This window comes from Pyxicephalus adspersus, chromosome 1, assembly GCF_032062135.1.
Source record: "Pyxicephalus adspersus chromosome 1, UCB_Pads_2.0, whole genome shotgun sequence".
NCBI lineage: Eukaryota > Metazoa > Chordata > Amphibia > Anura > Pyxicephalidae > Pyxicephalus > Pyxicephalus adspersus.
In genome coordinates this window covers 105,543,643-105,563,666 of record NC_092858.1, presented here as the reverse complement: position 1 = coordinate 105,563,666, position 20,024 = coordinate 105,543,643, and the positions used below count along the sequence as shown (strand labels likewise).

Sequence of the window (20,024 nt, the reverse complement as noted above, 5' to 3'; positions counted from 1 at the left end):
GCTTTTGTCAATAGGCAAATGCAGTTTGCTGATTAGGTCAGTTTGTAGCTATTTGTATTTACAGCTTTGTTATGATATCTTTATAGTAATCTAGCATAAAACAAGTGTCCAGTAATAAAGACTAATCACTGCTGCTCTCTCTCCTTTTGCAGGGTGACTAGTTTTGTATCCACCCCCTTGCAGTATTCCAAAGACACTCTGTAGTGTCATTGGAAGTCATTAAAACACACTGAAGATCCTCTCCTATTTCTGGCCCATCAACTTGCCAATTTAGAATTCTTCTAGGCTAAAGAGACTTTAAATTTGATTTTCAGACTGAAGGCAAAATCTATTGGTGGCACCACACTTAACAAAAGGTATCATACATATAGGAAGAAAAAAAATAATGTGTCCCTGTTACACGTGGCATGCAATTGATGCCCCTGCTGCATGCAATGAAGATACCTAGAAGGTCACCTGTTTTGTGCACAGGCTATGCTCCTCACAGGGATAATTTCACTACTACTTTAACAAGCTGGTATCTGGGTTTGAAAAGATTTTTGGTGAACCCAAAGTAGATTGAGGTTTATTTTTGTGGAGATTAATAAATATATTTATTTGAGCCTAGAGTAAAGCTTAAAATACTAGAAAATTCTTGAATGTTGCCCCAGCTTGCTGAAACAGACTAAATATATCTTGTCTCTACTGCTGACTTAGGATAAGCACATTAAAATCACATTTGGATGTACATACATTAAAAAATGACATTACAATGAAAAAGTGTGATGGAAGTTCAGATAATTTTAAATTTGTCTGATAGGTTGAAACATTTTAATTGGTTTGTATATATATAGATAGACACTTCGTATTTGTCTTTTAATGAATAGCAAGTAATGGAGGGCACTGGAGATCACATTCAGATCACATACTACACTGGGAATAAAAAAAACTTACCACAAATAAAACATGTTGTTTTCAGCACCTCCTCCTTTTTCTGTTTCTCACTCCTCAAATCTGCAAATGTGTCGATAATGACACCAAAGATGAGGTTTAGGACAATGATGATGACAATAAAGAAAAACAGGAGATCATAAACCACTCGGGCTGGAAAGAGGGATTCCTGTTGGGAAATATTAAAAAACATATTAAGTTTTGATAAAAAGAAAAAAAGAAAGTTACAGAATGTCAGGTCCTACTTTGTGCTGTACATTGGTTGGAAGAACGAACTAGGTGGTGGAACAATTTGTTGAAACCTGTAATGCTACCACTCACCACCAGAGAGAGACTGGAAGTTTAGGGGTTAAACCCTGACCTGCAGTACTTCTTTTTACTGGCTGAGGGAGATTTCCCCCAGAGCCTGGTTCACTGGCTGCAGCTGCAGCTTTCTATCCTTCTGGCTGGATTATTTTGTCTCACTGGCCTGTTTTCTGCCTTCCCCTCCTTTGTGCCTTCTCCCTCGACATGAATGTCCACTAACTTTCATTGTTAACCCTTTTTAGGTGTGTTTCTGAGAGGAGGCAACCTAGTATCAGCCTGCAGCGCAACATCTTCACTATCTGAGGCTTTGGCAAAGACCAGGCTAATAATCATTTACATGCACAGCTAATTAAACAGGTTAGTTCTAGCGAACCCTCCAATTGTCACAATTCAACCAATCATGACAAAAAAACCCAGAAAGTTAATTCAGCTAATATATATAAATATATATATATATATTGTATTACCTCCATTTTTAAATTTAACATTTCACTACCATTTCCACCACCTTGACTTAGTCCCGGTGAAATCATTACTGTTTTTGTGCCAGTGTGCAATGCAGGCAAGATAGTGGGAGGAGTTGAGATGATGCAGTTCATTGCTTCCTGAAAATACTATACAACGCTCTGCTTCAGTACTTCACTCAAAAACCCTGATGCAAGCAGGGGGCTGGCTCTTGGGAAATTTTATGCAAATTTAAATGTGCCTTTAGCAATTGCCAGTTTGCATGCAGACTGCCCTAGGTAAGGCCCACCTGATGCCAAGTCTCCGCTACATGACGGGCTGACATCCAATTAATTAAAGGGGTTTGGACATTGAAAGTAAATCTGAGGTGGAAAGGGGTAGATGATGCTGGTTGTCTCACAGCAAGGAAAAATAGCTGGCTCTACTTGACTTTCTGCATCTTATGCACAATGGGACGAATTTTTTAAAGCTCTCCAAGGCTGGAAAAGATAAACTTTCATCAGTGAACCTGGGTGATCCAGCAATAGATCTGGTTCAGGATTGAAAACATTTGCTAACAAATAGCAAATTACGTTTACAAAGTTCATTCCAGGTTTGCTGTATCACCTGGGTTCACTGATGAAAATGTATCTTCTCCAGCTTTGGGGAGCCTTAATAAATCAGGCCCTATCTTGGAAGCTGATTGTGTACAGTGAAATCATATGAGTGATTTCAGCACGGGAGAGAAGCCTGTACAACGTAAATGCGTTTTGGCAGCTTACTTCCTTAAAAGGCTAATTAAATCCCTTTTTCTTACATCTTTAGAGGGTTTTCTTAAAATGTCTCCAACACCTCCTCCATTCCTTAAACCGTGATTAAGTACTGTGACAATGCACATGAGCAACGTGTCACACGCTCTCTCCGTGTCGTCGTCTTCATCTAAGAAGTTGAGGTATAGAGAAAATTAAATAAAGATAAAGAATGGGAATATAGCAAGCACAGAAGATCAAAATAAAATAATAAATGAAAGAGCAGGATCTTTTTGTCAAAAGTTGAAGTTTAATTCTCAGCCAATAAATATGTTGATTTATTAGGTAGTAAATGCCACGTTCCTATACTTTGTAAATTGTAGGTGTTATAGGCACTTTCAAAAACTATGTGTTCCAACCTCCTTTATAAAAAGATCAATAATATGCCACGCTGTTTGCCATGAAGTTTTCAAATGTAGAGTTTTCCCTATGTAACTGGGGCGCAGTCTGTCTTGCATGCATAATCCCTGTTATGGGATGATGCCAGCCTTTATTGCTATATACAGTATGTAAATGTGTGTTATATAAATATATATATATATATATATATATATATATATATATAGTGGCAGCAGAACAGAAAATATATATGGTTGTAACCAGGGTGGGAGGTTCATACAATATTTTCCAGATTTAGGCAGTTTGCTTGATATTTTTTTTTTTACCAGGAAAGCAAACTGATGTTGCTTGGATTGACTGTTTACACAGGTCAACAAAAAATTAGTTTTGATAATCATCAGAAACCACAGCAAACTTTTCTAAATCAGTATTTCGAGCAGATTTCAGTTTTTCCCCAACACGTACAGTTCCTGAGTTATGAGTACTATTATAGGTAACATTGTGCGTGCATGTATTTTGTACTAAATCGTAAGCACCTTTAAAGTGAATGTTAATAGTTCCTCAGTGTGAAGTAAAATAAGGCACATTGTGGTAATGATCTACTGAAAAGTGCCAGTCAGGTACCATTGTTTCTTTAGAAATGCTTAGAGTATGATTTTATTGTGTACTCTTTGGCCCTGATTCACCAAGCAAAATTTGAGGCTCGGTCGCGCATTCGTATTCGCGATCCAAAATCAGAAGCCTTCGCTCAATTCACCAACTAAATTACAGGCGCTGGCATATTCGGGCGGAAGTATCAGAAATGATCTCGCTGCTGGAGCCGCGCACCCCTGGCAGTTTGACACTGGCGAGCTTGCATTAAAAGTCACTGTTCCCCTAAAAAAGCATTCTTTCTAATGACACACATATTACCCTTAGCCCTAAAAAAAATGTTTGCGCTGTTCAAATGTTTAAAACATCTATATGCGCTAAGAAAAAATCATATTTTAAAATGACTTATTTCTTTCCTGTTGAGCAAGAGTTAACTGAGTACAGCTCCTCTACATAGGCGCCTATCTAAACGCTTACGATGCCTGATCGGAGGAGCCGTCCGGGGGTAAATCTTGTGACTTTCCGCAGGCGAAACCTCGGCTTTACCATCGGACTAGATTTTCCCACAAAAGTCACAAGCACACACACGTTCTTCTTTGCTTCTTACAGATGTATATGTGTGTGTATATATATTTATAGTATATATATAAATATATATATATATATAGTTAATATAATATATATATAATATTATATAATATAATATTATAATATAACTAAATATATATTGTTAACATATTATTATATATATATAATATATATATATATATATATATATATATATATATATATATATATATATATATATATATATATATATATATATATATACATATAGAAAATACTTTTAACATTAAATCCTCCCCAACTTTATTTAATTTTTTTAATTAATAGAATATCTGTTTACTGGTGTACAAATCTAAAGGATCATATCAATCAATGATAATGAAATGTCCAATTGTAAAAAAAAAAAAACAAAGCCATTTTTGACAGACTGCGCAAGTGCTAATTGCAAGTGAATTTCTATCACATGTGCGCTTAAATTTGAGCATATATAAGGGTGTGGTTTAACTTGCTTTTTCCTTTTGTCTTTTTTCTTTTCTTGGAGGGGCTGTTGTTTTGTGTGTTATCCTAATTAATCTATGTTGTGGAATTTGATACTTTGCTTACCATTTAGCACAATAGTTTCTTTTTTATTTTTTTTACTTTGAATGTTTTAATGTCCATTTTGCAATTTTGAAGTCAATTGTAATGCTGTTATTGTGTTTGTGGCCATATTGTTTGATTGCAAAATTCTGCCTTTATTACCACTTTTCAATGTTTGTCCTGCATAATTATTTTCTAATCCAGTTTTCCACCCTTGATAGGGCAAAATTGCATATTGGTATGGTAAGTATTTTTTTAATGCAAGATTTGTTGGGCCATTTTTGAACTATTTTGGCTTTACATGGAAGTGTGGGTTTACATGTGTTTTGTTTGTTCTTTTTACTTTTTTTGTCATTTAGTGTAAATTTAAGTGGTGTTTTTTTTTTGGTTTTGATGTGTTTTTATATTTTATTGTGCCCTTTTAGCAAATGTTTCTTTTGAATAAAGTTGTTTGTAAAATGTTGTTGTTTGTTTTTTGGGGGTTTTTTTGTTATGTGATCTCCTTTCCAATCTCCCAGGACACACAGTTTAAAAAGACAATTGTGATTGTTTTTAAGCTGTTCCTTTCTCTTAATTATTTGTAAGGCTAAAAACAGCACAATTGTCTTGTTCAAACTCAGTTGTTTGGTGCAAGTGCACCGTACTTTTGCACAGTCCTCATTAATAGTGTTGATGTTCGAATTCGGGTTGTCCCCTATATTCGACCCGAATATGGCTGTTCAAATTCGGGTATACCCGAACCGAATTTTGCTGCATTTTTGCTGATTGCTCTGCTCCCTGAGTTGCTGAGGAAAGGGAAATCCTGATCAGGCTTTCCCTTTCCTCAGGGAGCGAGTTGTGTGGCAGCAAATAAACATGAGTGCAAATGTCCGGCTATTAAAAAAACAAAAAAAGAAAAAAAATCATGACAAATTATTCAGAAAAGGACTATGTACATAATGCATTCAAATACCAATATGTGACAATGGACAAAGACAACGAGGGGGACATGCAGACATTTGTACTCAATACTTGTGGACAAATGACAACACATTGCTGAAGAATTGCTAAACTACAGAAACTGGCATTACAAACCAGGCACAAAAACATTGCAGCAACAGATAACAGAATTAACAATCATGAGGATTACAAAAAATCACATCAATGCATACCATCCAAGCAAACTTACTTGATTAACCACCAAAATTTTTATCAGGTCACAAATGTTTGGTCACATATTTTTTTACACTCATACTATTGTGTGATGACATATTTGAAAGTGCCACTTAGTATATATCCAGCGTGATAGAATTTAAATGTAACAACAACAAATGTAACTATAAATGAAGCAAGTTTGTAATTGAGTAGAATGTAACATAAAAAAGTAGCACTTACACAAAAAAACATCAAGCATTAAAGATTCAAACTGACCTAAAAAAATGGACTGGAGATGCGCAAAGAACAGGGTGCAGGTGTGCGCTAATCAATTGCTATCACCTCACCATTGAGGTTAAAATCTCCTTCTGAATCGCGCAACTGAAAAATAATCGCCTTAATTGGCGTATTCGAGATCTCTGTTTATTTTTGCAGGAAACCGGCAGGCGAGTTCACTAGAACCGGGGCCCGACTTGTGCTAAAAGAGGTTGCTGACCGGCGCGTACATACGCGTCGAGCGTACGCGCATTTCATTGATGAATCAGGCCATTTGTCTAGATTGTCACGGTACAGCATCCAGCAGTAGTCAGCCATCATACTTTCATTCCAGAAACCTTAGTAGCGGTGCTCCATTAACTGAATGCCCTGCTGAAAACGTTCTCCTTGTTCGTCACTCACCATACCAAGATTTTCCGGGAAGAATTCTAGATGTGAGTGCAAGAAATGTATTTTTAATGACATGCGACAACCCAGTTTCTGGTATGAATCAAGCAAATTCTGAACTCCTTCCTTGTATGCAGGGGACTTATGGTTGCCCAAGAAATTTTCACACAGCCACTTGAATGCATCCCAAGCTTCTAGCTCAGCTGCTGAGAGAGACTGTTTGAAAACATCATCCTGCAGACCTAATCTGTGGCTTAAGTGCTTAAGTTTGGAAACTTTTCAACAAGGTACTGAAAACCAATGGAATTTGATTTACCCATGGCCTTTACAAGGTTCATCATCAAGCCTAACTTGATATGGAGAGGTGGCAGAAATATTTTATGTGGATCAACCAGAGGCAGAAACTTGACACTGCTTTTTCCAGGTTATAGGTATCTCTTGGTAGCCAATCACGCTTGACATAATGGTCTCCCGTAGATCGGCTGTGCCACAGGCAAAGGAAACAGCAATATTTTGTGAATCCTCCTTGCATTCCCATCAGCAAGCCAATGACCTTTAGATCCCCACAGATGTTCCACTGGTGTGTTTTATACTGGATGGCTTCAAGTAATAACGTCATGTTGTCATAGGATTCCTCTAGTTAAACGCATTGGGCAATCTGTAAACTTGGTTTGGAATTACCATTATGCAGTAAAACTGCTTTCAAGCTTCTTTTAGAGGAATCAATGAAGATACGCCATTCAGATGGAACATGCTCTTGTGCAAACTGTTAAAGAGTGCATTTACATCACTGTAGATGACAGTAGCACAATGAGCCATCACTAGTGAAGAACGTTGTTAAGTTATAATTTCATTTTCTGTAGTGAGTTACAGTTACACCCTGTGCAACCAGGTGCTTCTGTTTAAGCCTTGAAGCAAAAAGTTCTGCTTTGTCTTTGGAGAGATTTAGATAACCAACAAGATCATTCAGCTCTGCTTGTGTAAAGGTCTCTGGTTCTGAATCTTCATCGGCTAAGTAGTCAGGATCAGATTATTCGGGGTTGTAACTGGCTGCAACTCCAACGCATTCCTCATCACTTTCTACAGAAGCAATTCCATTATGTGGCGGTACTGGAACTGAATGAATCATCATGGGGAACAGGCCTAATTGCAGAATCGGGGATGGAATATACAATCTTGTGCTTAGTTTTACCTGAGAATCCACTTTTGTTGACGCAGCAAAAATAGAAGTCGATTAGATGGTCTTGCGGTTCTCTCCACACCATCGGGATTGCAAATAGCATTGCTGCTTTACGCCGATTTAGCCAGTCACGCAGTTCGTTGGCAACTGGTACAGATGACATGTGGAGCCCAAAATTTATCCTGGTCACCAAGTGGACAGCCGAAATATAATCTGTATATCTTTTTAAATTCTGTGGTAATTTGGTGATGTTGTACTTTCGTCGTGAATGAACCACACACGTAACAGAAACTGTCTGGATTTTTAAGACAATTTCTAGGCATGATAACAATCGAAATCAATCTCAGTTAGTGTGGTCTAACCTTAAAAAAAGAAAACTGTCATTAAATGTTGTAATATGTTAAGGCTATTTATAACGCATTTCACACAATATTTAATTAGCTGCATCACAAAAACTAGACCTGCTAGAGAAAAACTGAACACAGATTTCAAATCTGCATCAAAAATACCACCACATACAATTATATCTGATGAAAATGACATGTTGACCTGTGTTATTTGACAAGCCTGGCTGCAGGTCTGCAGGATCAGGTCTGGTCATTTTGGACTCCTATGCTGCTTATGTTTATTACTTCACTGTGAAAACATTTTCTAAAGCCTCATATCCACTGTAAAAAAATATGCTACTATATGTTATTCTGAAATGCACAGCTGCCTGCGTAGCTGTCCATTATGATGCTAATCTCATTCATTAAACTGAATTGGACTAAATGGGGCAGCGCGCCAAAATAATAATAAATGTGTGCTTTGCCAAGCAGAGTGAAGCACAATGACTTTTTCTTCTATGCAGTGTCTAATGCCCTTGCATACACTGTGTGAATTGCAGTGAACAACACCATACAAAGTGGGAACAAGGTCTGAGTGTGTCAAGCTGGGGAAGAATGAATGACCAGATAGTGAAATACAGCTCTTTGTTAAGAAACTGCATTTGTGCCCAGAAACTTTGGATTCGGAAGCATAAGGATGCTTAGTTATATTGAGTATATATGTTAAACATTATGTCTCACATCATTAAAGATTTTTATGTACTGAAATTGAGAATGTGCAGGCAACATTTTAGTATTGGAGAAGACACAGCATGTCTCGTATGCAATAAAGAGCTGCCAGCTTTCATTTTTTTCTAACTTAAATTCTGTCAGACTGACCTTAAAATTTGAGGCTTATTTACCAATAAAATATTGTACTTGCACTTGTTTATTCCTAAAGATAATGTTGGGATTCACTCCCTGTGATAGTTGGTTATTTATCTTGTCCAGTATTGTTGTAGTATTATTCAATCAATTCTAGAGGAGAAAGGATTGGCTGTATCCTAAAGGTAGTTCTAAGCCATACATAGTAACATACAGACTTGGAAAAGGTGTTTTTCCCTGTCTAAGTCTATGTATCACTTGACGTTATTCCATTGATGCATAGTGTATGCATACTGAGTGTCAGAAGTCAGTTATAAAGAGGTCTTTACTTCAATTAGTTACTACCTATTGTAAACCCAAAGAGCAGAAGCACAAAGAGGCAATCAGATATATTGCAATGTGTGGAGCATACTAATAGGAGAGAGCAGAGAAGTAAGCTCATCAAAGTGCTGCTTCTCCTATCACTGTCCATTCACATGTATGGTGGAGACAAGTATGTTACTATGTATGGCTCAGAACTACCTTTAGGATAGGGACAATCTTTTCTCCTCCAGAATTGATGGAACAATACTACAATAATACTGTACAAGAAAAATAAACAACTATCACAGGGAGTGAAACCTAACAATATCTTTAGGAATAAACAACCCTTAAGCAGCAGTCACCTTAAAAGTTTTTATACTCTGCACTATAATTTTCTTGCAAAAAACTGACTCATCATTCACCTATTCGTTCTTTTTCTTCAAACAATCTTATCACTTGAAACTAATATTGGTCTCAAAAAAATCCCCTGGAAGCCTTTATAGTGAAACGCGTCGGGTATAAAAGACTAAAGGACAATATTATCTAGAAATTATCAATTAGATCCTGTCTATCTAACAGATATCCCAGGATCCACAGCTTTTCTTTTCCCCGAAATAGGAGCACTTGTGTAGTTTTGAAGAAACAAAAACCCCTCCTTACTGCATGATTCTACTGCAGATTAAGGAAGGGGTTTTCAACAAGCATGCTATCGTGATATTGTATAATTTAAATTGTCATGTTGTATTCTATACTCTATAAAAAGCCCATGGAATATATTTAGCCCAAAAACACTTTCTGTTGTATTCTTTCAAACAATATTAAGTTTAGTTTCTGCATACCTAGGGGTTTGCTGTAGCATCATTATTTACCCTATACACAACATATACTGGAAGCTTGTCTACATGGATGGATAGATTCTGCTCTGTCCCAGTATCCTTACAACCATGGCAACAAAATGGTTAAAATTGTTTTTTCTCCTAAACATTTAGTAGATTAGGTATAAAATTGTAAGATCCTTTAAATAGCACAATATGGGAAGTTGACTTAATGATAAGTTTATTGTTACGTAGTTGAGAAGTCCCAACTCTCATAATTTAGGTGGTCCAAGAAACAAGCTGAAGTATCGGGCTTAAACATCAGAACTGAAGCTGAAGGTGTCAAATAAAGATTTTTTTTATAGGTAGGATTGTACAGCTTTGATAATTTTGTATTAAAATTTTTATTTTTCATACAACAAGACAATATCCATTATATGCAGTATGCCCATATATACTAAAGTGAGGTTTGAAGCTTTCAAGAGGTGGTGACCCTTTTTTAGCTAGGGAGTATCTGGCAGTTAACACATGCCAGGCTGCATTTGAATCCTTCTGTTTTTACGAAGTAAATTGTTAGCTTTGTTCTTTTGGCAGGGAAATGTTTTGCATGCTCATCATTTTACCGTTCCTATTATTTGCAATTCTACACTTTTCTGCACAGTCGGGGTAAGGAATTTGTGTACATTATTTTATAAATAGACCCTGTGGTTCTAAGAAAAAGCATTACATAATGGAAAAAAGCAATAAAGGGTGACAGTGAGAGAACAGATCTGTGAACAATGCAAAACATCAAAATATGAAATGGAAGCAAATAAAAAGTGACATTGGTAATTTATACAATACGGTGTATATAATCACCTTCTGGATTATCCAGTACTGTAACATCCGCAGTACAGTCAGGTTGGTCTTTGCTGCAATATTCTGCAAAGGTGTGTGATCCCAAAGACTGGGTCATTGTGTTGGGAGCTGTGGAAAACAGACTGATCTGAATTACATTCATGGTTTTATTGCCTTTCAGACCAGGACACAGTAATTTATACTGCACAAGATGAATAAAGCATTTATATGGACTGACATAAAAGTCAACCCTATAGTACAAATCACAGAATTAAAGTCTTCTAGTCATATTGCTGCCAATATCTTGAAATGCTAATACCTTATGCAAGCAATTATTGGGCAAGATTTAGGCAGAACTATTCTGAGTGTTCAATATCAACCATTTTCCCTCCAGCTCACCCTTGGGTAGCCGATCCACTTCCATAATAAAGTCATCTTTTAAAAAGAGGAATCCCACAATGGAGAAGAGGTAGACCAGAATTAGGGCAAGCAAGGCAGTCAGAAGAATTGATCGTCCATTACGTGTCACACTCTTGATCACATTAAACAGCGTCTCTTCGCGATATATCAAGTCAAAGAGCTGAAGTGGGAGGCAATTAACACAAATTAATGGGGAAACCATTGACAGAAATACTGTATAGCTTTAACAATGTGTAATAATAAATAACAGAGGTTTAGAAAATCAATGTTTTTAGTTCAGTGAACTAATTTTTACTGGCTATTCTGTAATGTGCTGTACAGTATTCTGTTTTCTAGCTAAATACTGCTTTAAGTGTATATACACCCAAAAAAAAAATTGTAATATATTGCATCCTACCTGCTTATATATACAGTGGTTGCGTTAGTTTTGTTTTTACATTTTTTTTTTTACAAGTCAATTACATTTTCAACAATTAGAAAAAAATACCAATCCTGCCAGAAATCCGATTTGCTCGTAATTTCCTGTGTAGTGAAATCTCAAGCAACTTTATATTTTTTCCAAGATACTTACCATTGATGCCACCTTTTCTAGAGAAATGTCGTTTACGAAATACTACCTCTATTTCCTTGTGTAAGAAACATCACGACATGACATATGGCACCCAGCATGTGACTTTACTAAGTCATTTCAGTGTCTGTGGTGGATGCAGACTTGTTGCTCAAGACATGTTAAAAGAACATTAAAGTGACAATGCTTTATTTCAGTAACCTCCTCAATGCCTGCCTGGATAATAGCTGCTTTTAGTAGATATATTAATATAAAATAATGTATATACATGCAACATACAAAAAATGTAACAAACATAGTTACACAAAATGTTATGCCTGGTAAAGGAAACCTATACTGAGAAACAAAATGGGTAACCATTGCATTCAGAGTCAGTCTTGCATCCCTGAGTATAATTCCAGGTAAAAACACAGACTTCTGTATTTTATGTGCTACTGACTTAATAGGCATGCAATAAGAACTGTAATATACTTCTCATTAAACATATTCCAGTTATATCAGTCTCTCTCTAATTATGTCATGAATACTAAATATGCATTTATCATTGTCCTAATAATCTACATGTAACATGTAACACCTTTTTACATACATAAAGCTAAACTCCAGGCAGATATAAAAGACACAGTGTATTACAGCTCTTTAATCATTAGTACAAGTACTCCCCGGGTTACATACGACATAGGGACTGTAGGTTTGTTCTTAAGTTGAATTTGTATATAAGTCGGAACATGTACATTATTTTAATAAATGTACTTAGGACAGATGTTTGTCTTAACATATTAGGCAGTGTGGTGTCAGTTACTGTATAAAATTCTCACTGTAAGTTAATCACAAACAAAGCAAAAAAACAAAGCAAAAAAACTTTATGGAGCCTAGACATTCATTACTTCTGGAGCAAGCTGTGCTTTGATATGCCAAAAGAAACAACTGCAGAGTTTGTCTTAGTCATTAAAGAGTTATAAAATGTTGCAGAAGAGCTCAGTCTTTACTGTGTTTAGCAAAATATTTCTTCTGCAAGTCATGCAAACCGCCCATCAAGCCTCTGTCCTGCACACGAACAAGCATAAAGCCCTGTTCGTATCTAGTAGTCGTCTGTATGTCAGATGTCCTCACTCAGGGACTACCAGTACATCCTTAAATGTGGTGTCCTAATTACAAGTAGTGAAATTAGATTTACTTGATTTGGTTACTACCTATTGCAAAGCCCAAGGAACAGGAGCACAAGGAGGCAATCAGATATATGTGTGGAGCATATTAATAGAAGGGAGCAGAGAAGTGACTTATCAAAATGCTGCTTCTCCTTTCACTGTCCACTCACATGTATGGTGGAGACAAGTAAGTGCAAATGAAACTGCACCAGAGAAAGGTGAGATTCCATACCCAGCTAGGCATAAATAACAGTACTAAGTGAAAGAGGTGTGTAAATCTTGAATATACAGAAATTAAAATCCTTTTAATAAACATATGCAGAGTTTTCTTTCTTGACAGTAACTACAGTTGTTTGTTATGGCAACTAATAGCAAAACTATTCACAAGTCTCTAGCGGGCCAGATCCAGTTAACTCTAAAAATCTGTACCAGCCAGTGATTAAGATATTTTTTCTGTTGTTTAAGCTTTGTTTTGTGGCAGCACATACCAGAATGCTGTAAAACAGCTCATGAGCAAAGACTCCCAGGACACTAGTCAGGATGTAGCCAACATGGTAAAGAAATTCCATATCCATCACCATTGCCTTGTAGCCTCGAATAAAGGTGCCGCGATTGCCCACAAAGCTAACTACAAAAACAATTTTGTTTGTCAGCTGCAACGAAAAAGAAGGTTTATTACTACTGGAAGATCAGAACCTGACCTACTAAAATTAATGAGCTTCAATTTACATTAGAATCATCATTATTAAGATTGTTACGTTTATTTGAGAGAAAAATGTGTTTATTATGGTTCAAAAGACAGTGATTTACAGTGACCAATCCTAGTTCACCTCTTGGCAGGTTTCTGATTAAAAGCTATAGGTCACTGCACATTGTATACTACCTAAATAAATAAAAGTTAAACATACCCTGCTTTTATTTTTTTTTTTAATTTTACTATAAAACAAATCCAAAAAAATGCAGAAAATGTTTGGAACTCCTATTAATAAAAACACAAGATATTTATTATCTAATGACTGTGCCATGGTATTACAGATTATTATCAGGCCAATAAGTTAGCCAACTTTGTTTTATTCTTCCAAACACAAATACATATTTCAAAATATATTTTTGTTCCAAAACTAGAACAAAGTCTGGTATTTAGTAACTGGCATTAGAGACATTGGAGGTCATGGATCTCAGTGTGAAGGATAAAGGAGTCAAGTTACTGAAATATAAACTTTAAAGAATTGCAAAGTCCATCTCCATGGCCTCTCCATCAACAGCAATAAATAACACTAAACACTGTCTAGTTGCCCTTCCAACATCATGTTTCATCATCAATAGTATTGATAAAAGTCTTACATTTAGTCCTCCCAATATGTAAAGCGTAGGACCTATTCCTAAGTAGTAGACAGAACGCAGGATTAATGCTACAATAAGCGGTCGTAGACCATAGCGCTTGGTGAAAAGAGACATAACCGAGAAACAGACCATGGCCCAGAAAAGAAGGGAAATTATAGGTGAATCCAGTATTCCTGTAAAAACAGACAACAACATACTATTGAGAGTAGTTTTGGAATTCACTTACATTACAGGTTATGAAATACATAATAAATGCTATAAACACGTGAACAGAAATTTTAATGTAGAATCATTGAGTTTTTTCATCCTGTGAAGGATAATATACTGTGTACCTGTAGCAATCTATTGTGACATCACTTATATTATAAAAATTATGAATAATTCCCATTGTCACAATATAACAGTGTTCATAAAAAAGAGGCTTTAAAGAGAACAGTAATGCTCTTGGGTCATATTTTTGGATCTTTTAACAATTATGTGCTATAGTAACAGGACTGGCACATCATAACACTGATTGGCAATGTGCTGAGTTAATATGCCATTTCTTTTGGATTGCACTGTAATGCAACATACACACACACATTTCAATGCATTGTAACACACAGATATAAACCATCTGTGCATTGATATGCACTGACCTAACATTTCCCTGACTCATTCCCCTGTGTTTGAAAAGTGGGGTTTTAGGTACTAAGTTCTGTAAACATAAGACATTTTCTGTAAAGCACATACGGAAAGCATGGAAAATCAATTAGTCAGGAGAACAGCATTCTGCTGAAAAATAAAAACAAAAAGTTGGTATCCAATATTTATTATATGCCTAAAAAAACAAAAAATATATATTTTTTAAAAAAGTGACAAAACCATTATACATTCAGGAGGAACTAGACATGCATGCAAGTTCATAAGTATGTGTATTTGACGGTATTGTACAATACATTTTGTGAAAAATGCACACAGAAAAACATAAACAAAAAAGTTGTTTACTTAAAAATCAATATACCATAACAAAATAAAATAAATGTTCACACTGTCCCTGTTATCCTCAGCCTGCATTAATGTTCTACAACTGCCCAAAAAGTTTGTTGGAAAGATTTTCCAGTATTCCTTCTCCTTTATTTAGTAATTGGCTAACTAACTCTTGTACAAGTCTGAACAAAATTTAAAGTGAAATTAGAATTCTGGGTTGGTTGTGGGCAATGTTTTTGGTGAGCCATTTTCAGTAAGATTCATACAGGAAAGGTGCTGCTGTTTCTAAGGAAGATTGAATAGCTAAGGAGGCATCCTTATTCGTTCACATGTTTCCAAAGGTACACTGGCAATGTTTATTTACATTTGCAGAACAGTTACACTGCACAGGAAATTCTGCAGGACCTAAAGGGGATTATTTTTATTAAGGAATTGAGTTTTACCTCCTACTTATTTCTTTAATGGTGCACAAAGTTCAGCTTTTAAATGCATTTTCTGGGTGAAGTAGAATTGGTTTCACTGTTGTAAGACTAGAAATGCCTTTTTTAACCACAGAACTTATGACAGAATTGTCTGAAGGGCCCAGAGAGGCATACAGCAAACTTGTGCTTTACAGGCACCAACAGTGTTGATATGTCAGCTAATAGCAAAACATAAACTATGGGGCTTTCACAAAACTAGAGACCTATCAACAGTATCAGCTAACAAAAATAAATAAAAATGTTGCTTCAACTAAAAGTCAATTTTATTTTGAAACTAAAGACAATAAACCTCTTTGGGGCAGGGTCCTCTCCTCCTCCTGTGTCTTTGTCTGTATTTGTCTGTCATTTGCAACCCCTATTTAATGTACAGCACTGCGTAATATGTTGGCGCTATATAAATCCTGTTTATTAATATTATTAATATTTTTAATAATAATAATAAACCCCTATTTAATGTACAGCGCTGCGTAATATGTTGGCTCTATATAAATCCTGTTTATTATTATTATTATTATTATTATTATTAATAAATATAATAATAATATTAAAAAAGAATCTTCAATACTCTGATTGTAAGCTCTTCGGGGCAGTGTCCTCTCCTCCTGTGTCACTGTCTGTATCTGTCTGTCATCTGCAACCGCTATTTAATATACAGAGCTGCATAATATGTTGGCGCTGTATAAATCCTGTTTATTAATGATAATAATACCCAAAACAGGAACCAGTCCTTATTTAAGAAAAAAAAACTAAGACAAAGAAGGTCTGTTATGGTAACATCAAGAACTGGTATGTTAACATCCAATTCTAGTCATAATTTTTTTATGGGCATTTTAATAGGCATTTTAGCTAATCTAAATAGGTTTTATCTGTAGCTAGTTGCTGGATAATAGGAATAGTGTATCTTACCCATAGACGTTCCCTCCACATATGGATAAAAGAAGGCTATGATCAGATTAATGAAAACTGCCAGGTTAAAGGAAATTGTTCCCCAAAGGGTCATTCTTCGAGAAAACCAGTACATTAAAGGCATACCTGAAAAAAAATGAAAATTAATTTCTGAAATTATTTTTATGTATTATACGTTTTTATTGAATGAAAAACGAAGTTATAATAAACACATCGTAAAAAAAATACAAAATAAATACAGTATAAAATGTGCTACCAGGAGAGGGAGCTGCTCCCCACCCACCTTGTATTGTGAGATAATCGCAGGAGCAGCATGGGAGCTGTGTCTGTGTTCAAACAGCTGTCTTTATCCCTGCATATAAATCTTCATATTTCCTTCACTGATTGTCATAGAAATGTAAAATTACTTAGGGTACACAGGGGACCCTAAGAGCTGCAACTAAACCAAATTTAAGCCCTCTACACGTAACAAGTTGCCAGATACAAGGTCACAAGCATGAAATCCTAACAACAATCAAGGATTTTTCACATTAAGGGGGGCTATATCAAGACCAGGGTCCCCAAATTGAGTTTGCATGTTGGGGACACCCAGGGGGCCACTCTCATGACAATAAACATTAGGGTACTGCCAATTGTCTGTGCACTGTGGTGCCCCTTAAAGTTTACAAGACAAAACTTCAAGGTTGCATTCAGGTTGGTGGTAAGGTTGCGATGTGGCTACCAGTTTCTCATGACATGAAACCCTGGCTCGGGGGAGATTCTCAGTACTGCTGCGGTGCGAGGGACTGAGGGGCTTGCGAGCTACCTGTTACACATAGCTGGACACTTACATTCTGTAAACCCCAATGTCTCTGGAACACAGGGATGTTGGCAACTGGAAATGTGGGAGCCAGCAGGAATTGCCCCCCCTTCCTTATCAGGGTATCATGCCTACCCTGTCACACATAGCTATCCCCTTGCTCTCTATGAATCCCAATTACTCTGTAAGAAAGGGGAAATGTAACTGCAAGTGGAGGACTCTTGTGGCTAACTCCCCCTAAAAATGTCATCACTACGACGCTATCACAAGATAGCTTGCCACTTACCTTCTGTGAACCCCAATAAATCTTTAACAGTAGGGGAAGGGAAATGTAGGATAAGTAGGGTACTCTTGTGGCCACCGCCCCCCCCCCATCCCCACTAAAATTGTATCCCCTCTACCAAAGCATGGTGCCCTGTCACATATACATATCCCCTTATGTTTTTTGAATCCCAATTTCTCCTGAAAGGGGAGCTGTAGGTTTATTAAAAAGTATGATAAGTGGGGACTCTTGTGGCTGACTCCCCCTAAAATTGTAATGCTGCAACACAGAAAACCTATATCTATCATACCGGGCTACCCTGTCACACATAGCTGGCCACTTAACTTCTGTGAACCCTAACTTCTCAGAAACAGGGAGATTTAGGGCCCTGAAGATAATCCAAGAACTATCTATTGATTTGTCATTACTTTTATTTGTTGCATGTATGTTTCGGTAACCAGAAACATTTCAATGTAATTTAATTTTAAATTAAAACTATTCAAGTGTTATTCAAACACCTTTAATGTTTATTTGCATTGTGGCCCGCAAGTTTTCAACAGTCAACAGCGGCCCCCAGATGAAAAAAGGTTGGGCACCACTGCTCTACAGTACTCAATGCGAGTTTATGTGGCTCTGCTTGTGCGACATTTTTTTTCTTTAGTTCTTTCTCCCCACAAACTTTTTCTTAAAAAGCAATTGCTGACAATATGTGAAAGAAATCAGTTAGCTACTAATGCTATTAAATAAACAGCAAATCTTGAAGTTCACTCACTTTACCTTAATCCTACAAAAGGGACTGGAGTGGACTGGTATGGTACAGCCATGCCAGGATAAACAATTGAACTACAGAGCAGGTAGGCAGGTATGTATTTCAAGGTTTAATTGGAAGCAATCAGGGAAGCTATTAATGCTAAATGCAAATAAACACTGCATCTGTACTAAAGTTGTAAAGTTCACTAAATGTACCTTAATATTACAAAAGGGTCAACTGGCATTGTATAGCAGTGTCTGGATAAACTGTTCAAGCAGTGAATAGGTAGACTGTACTTTCTGTATACATCTCAAAGTTTCATATAGGACCAGTGTTGATAGGGGTTTATTTGTGTCAGAATACTGAAGTTTATAAAAAAACAAAAGCAGCTGAGTAGGTAAAATGTTGGTCAACTGCACCTGCAATGATTTCTGATTTATCTCAGGGGTGCCTTGAACGGATCTCCATACAAGCTACTTTTCTACATCAAAGCCCATCAACACAGTCCTTTAAAATGTGTATTCAGCCTATTGTTAGCCCTGGTATGGTCTATGTCAATAGGCATTGGGCCTGTGTCCATGTATTTAACTTGAAACCAAAGAGAGGATTTATCCCAATCTCTCAAAGAGGTAAATTGTTAAATTAATGAGTTGCTGCTGTAGTATATTATATGAAAAAAGAAAGAAATGGGGTTTTGTTGGCTGAGGTTATAATTATGTATTCATATATAGTTTGTCATACATAATTACATTCAATCACAAGATTGTATACCTTTGCCTATTGTATAATCATGGGATTGGGATATCCATACTATACATAAAAATGTTAATGTCATTGGTATAACCATGTCAGTCTCTTTCACCCGACGTGTTTCACCTACACTGGCTTCTTCAGGGGTATTTTATGGATTAAACGGTTTGGATGTAGGTATATTTCAGTGTACATGTAGGTTAATACAATATTTCAACAGGCTAAGCAAAGCTTCTGGATCACATATAAAATAAAAGAATGGGGTTATTTCTGTATCTAGGTATGCTGGTTCGTTCACTTTCCATATTCCAGGTCTTTTTGGTGTACACTATTTTCTAAAGATACTAGTGTCTTCATATATGTAGAATGCTATATGTCTTCATATAGTAGACCATGCATTAATCTACTGCAACCACAACACACACAGACCACCTTACAGAGGCTGCAGAATTGTGGACACGATTAAAGACAAAAGGAAGTTGGGTGGACTGGTGTAATCCAACAATGTCTGGATAAAGAAATGGGAGTACAGAGAAGATAAACTTTGCTGTTGGTGTACTTTTTCTAACTCTTACTTTACCAGATTATTTTTTCCCAGTCCAGGCAGTTAAGCCAACTGAAGAACCACATTCATTATTTGTGTTTCTGTAAACATGTTCTGGTATTAGCATCTGGTACCTTACACATGAAGCTACAAAACAAAAAAGAAGAAAGTACATTCTGAAGTGCTGTAGCTGCTCCCAGATCAACACGGAAGGAGCGGCCAAGACCTCCATTCCAAACTGTACTGACCTATTAATTAGGGGCATTTTTTCCCTGTAGTTAGAAAAAGTAGTAACATTTCAACTACAGATACAGGCCACTAGAAGTGTCCATGCTCAGGAGCATGTGCAGAAGTACAGAACATTAAAGTAGAAAATGGTGTAGTAAACATGATT

General features: G+C 36.4%; 1 protein-coding gene across 2 annotated transcripts in view; it reads right to left on the bottom strand.

Moving 5' to 3' along the window:
* ITPR3 (inositol 1,4,5-trisphosphate receptor type 3) overlaps positions 1–20,024 on the bottom strand; it is a 187,055-nt gene that overhangs the window by 23,114 nt on the left and 143,917 nt on the right. For both annotated transcript variants that reach the window (XM_072422560.1, XM_072422566.1), the window contains exons 49-55: positions 16,525–16,650; positions 14,168–14,340; positions 13,312–13,476; positions 11,087–11,267; positions 10,709–10,816; positions 2,498–2,619; positions 934–1,099 (exon numbers count right to left, since the gene is read on the bottom strand). In XM_072422560.1, coding sequence (XP_072278661.1) covers positions 934–1,099; positions 2,498–2,619; positions 10,709–10,816; positions 11,087–11,267; positions 13,312–13,476; positions 14,168–14,340; positions 16,525–16,650 — 1,041 coding nt within the window. The remainder of the gene's footprint in view (positions 1–933; positions 1,100–2,497; positions 2,620–10,708; positions 10,817–11,086; positions 11,268–13,311; positions 13,477–14,167; positions 14,341–16,524; positions 16,651–20,024) is intronic.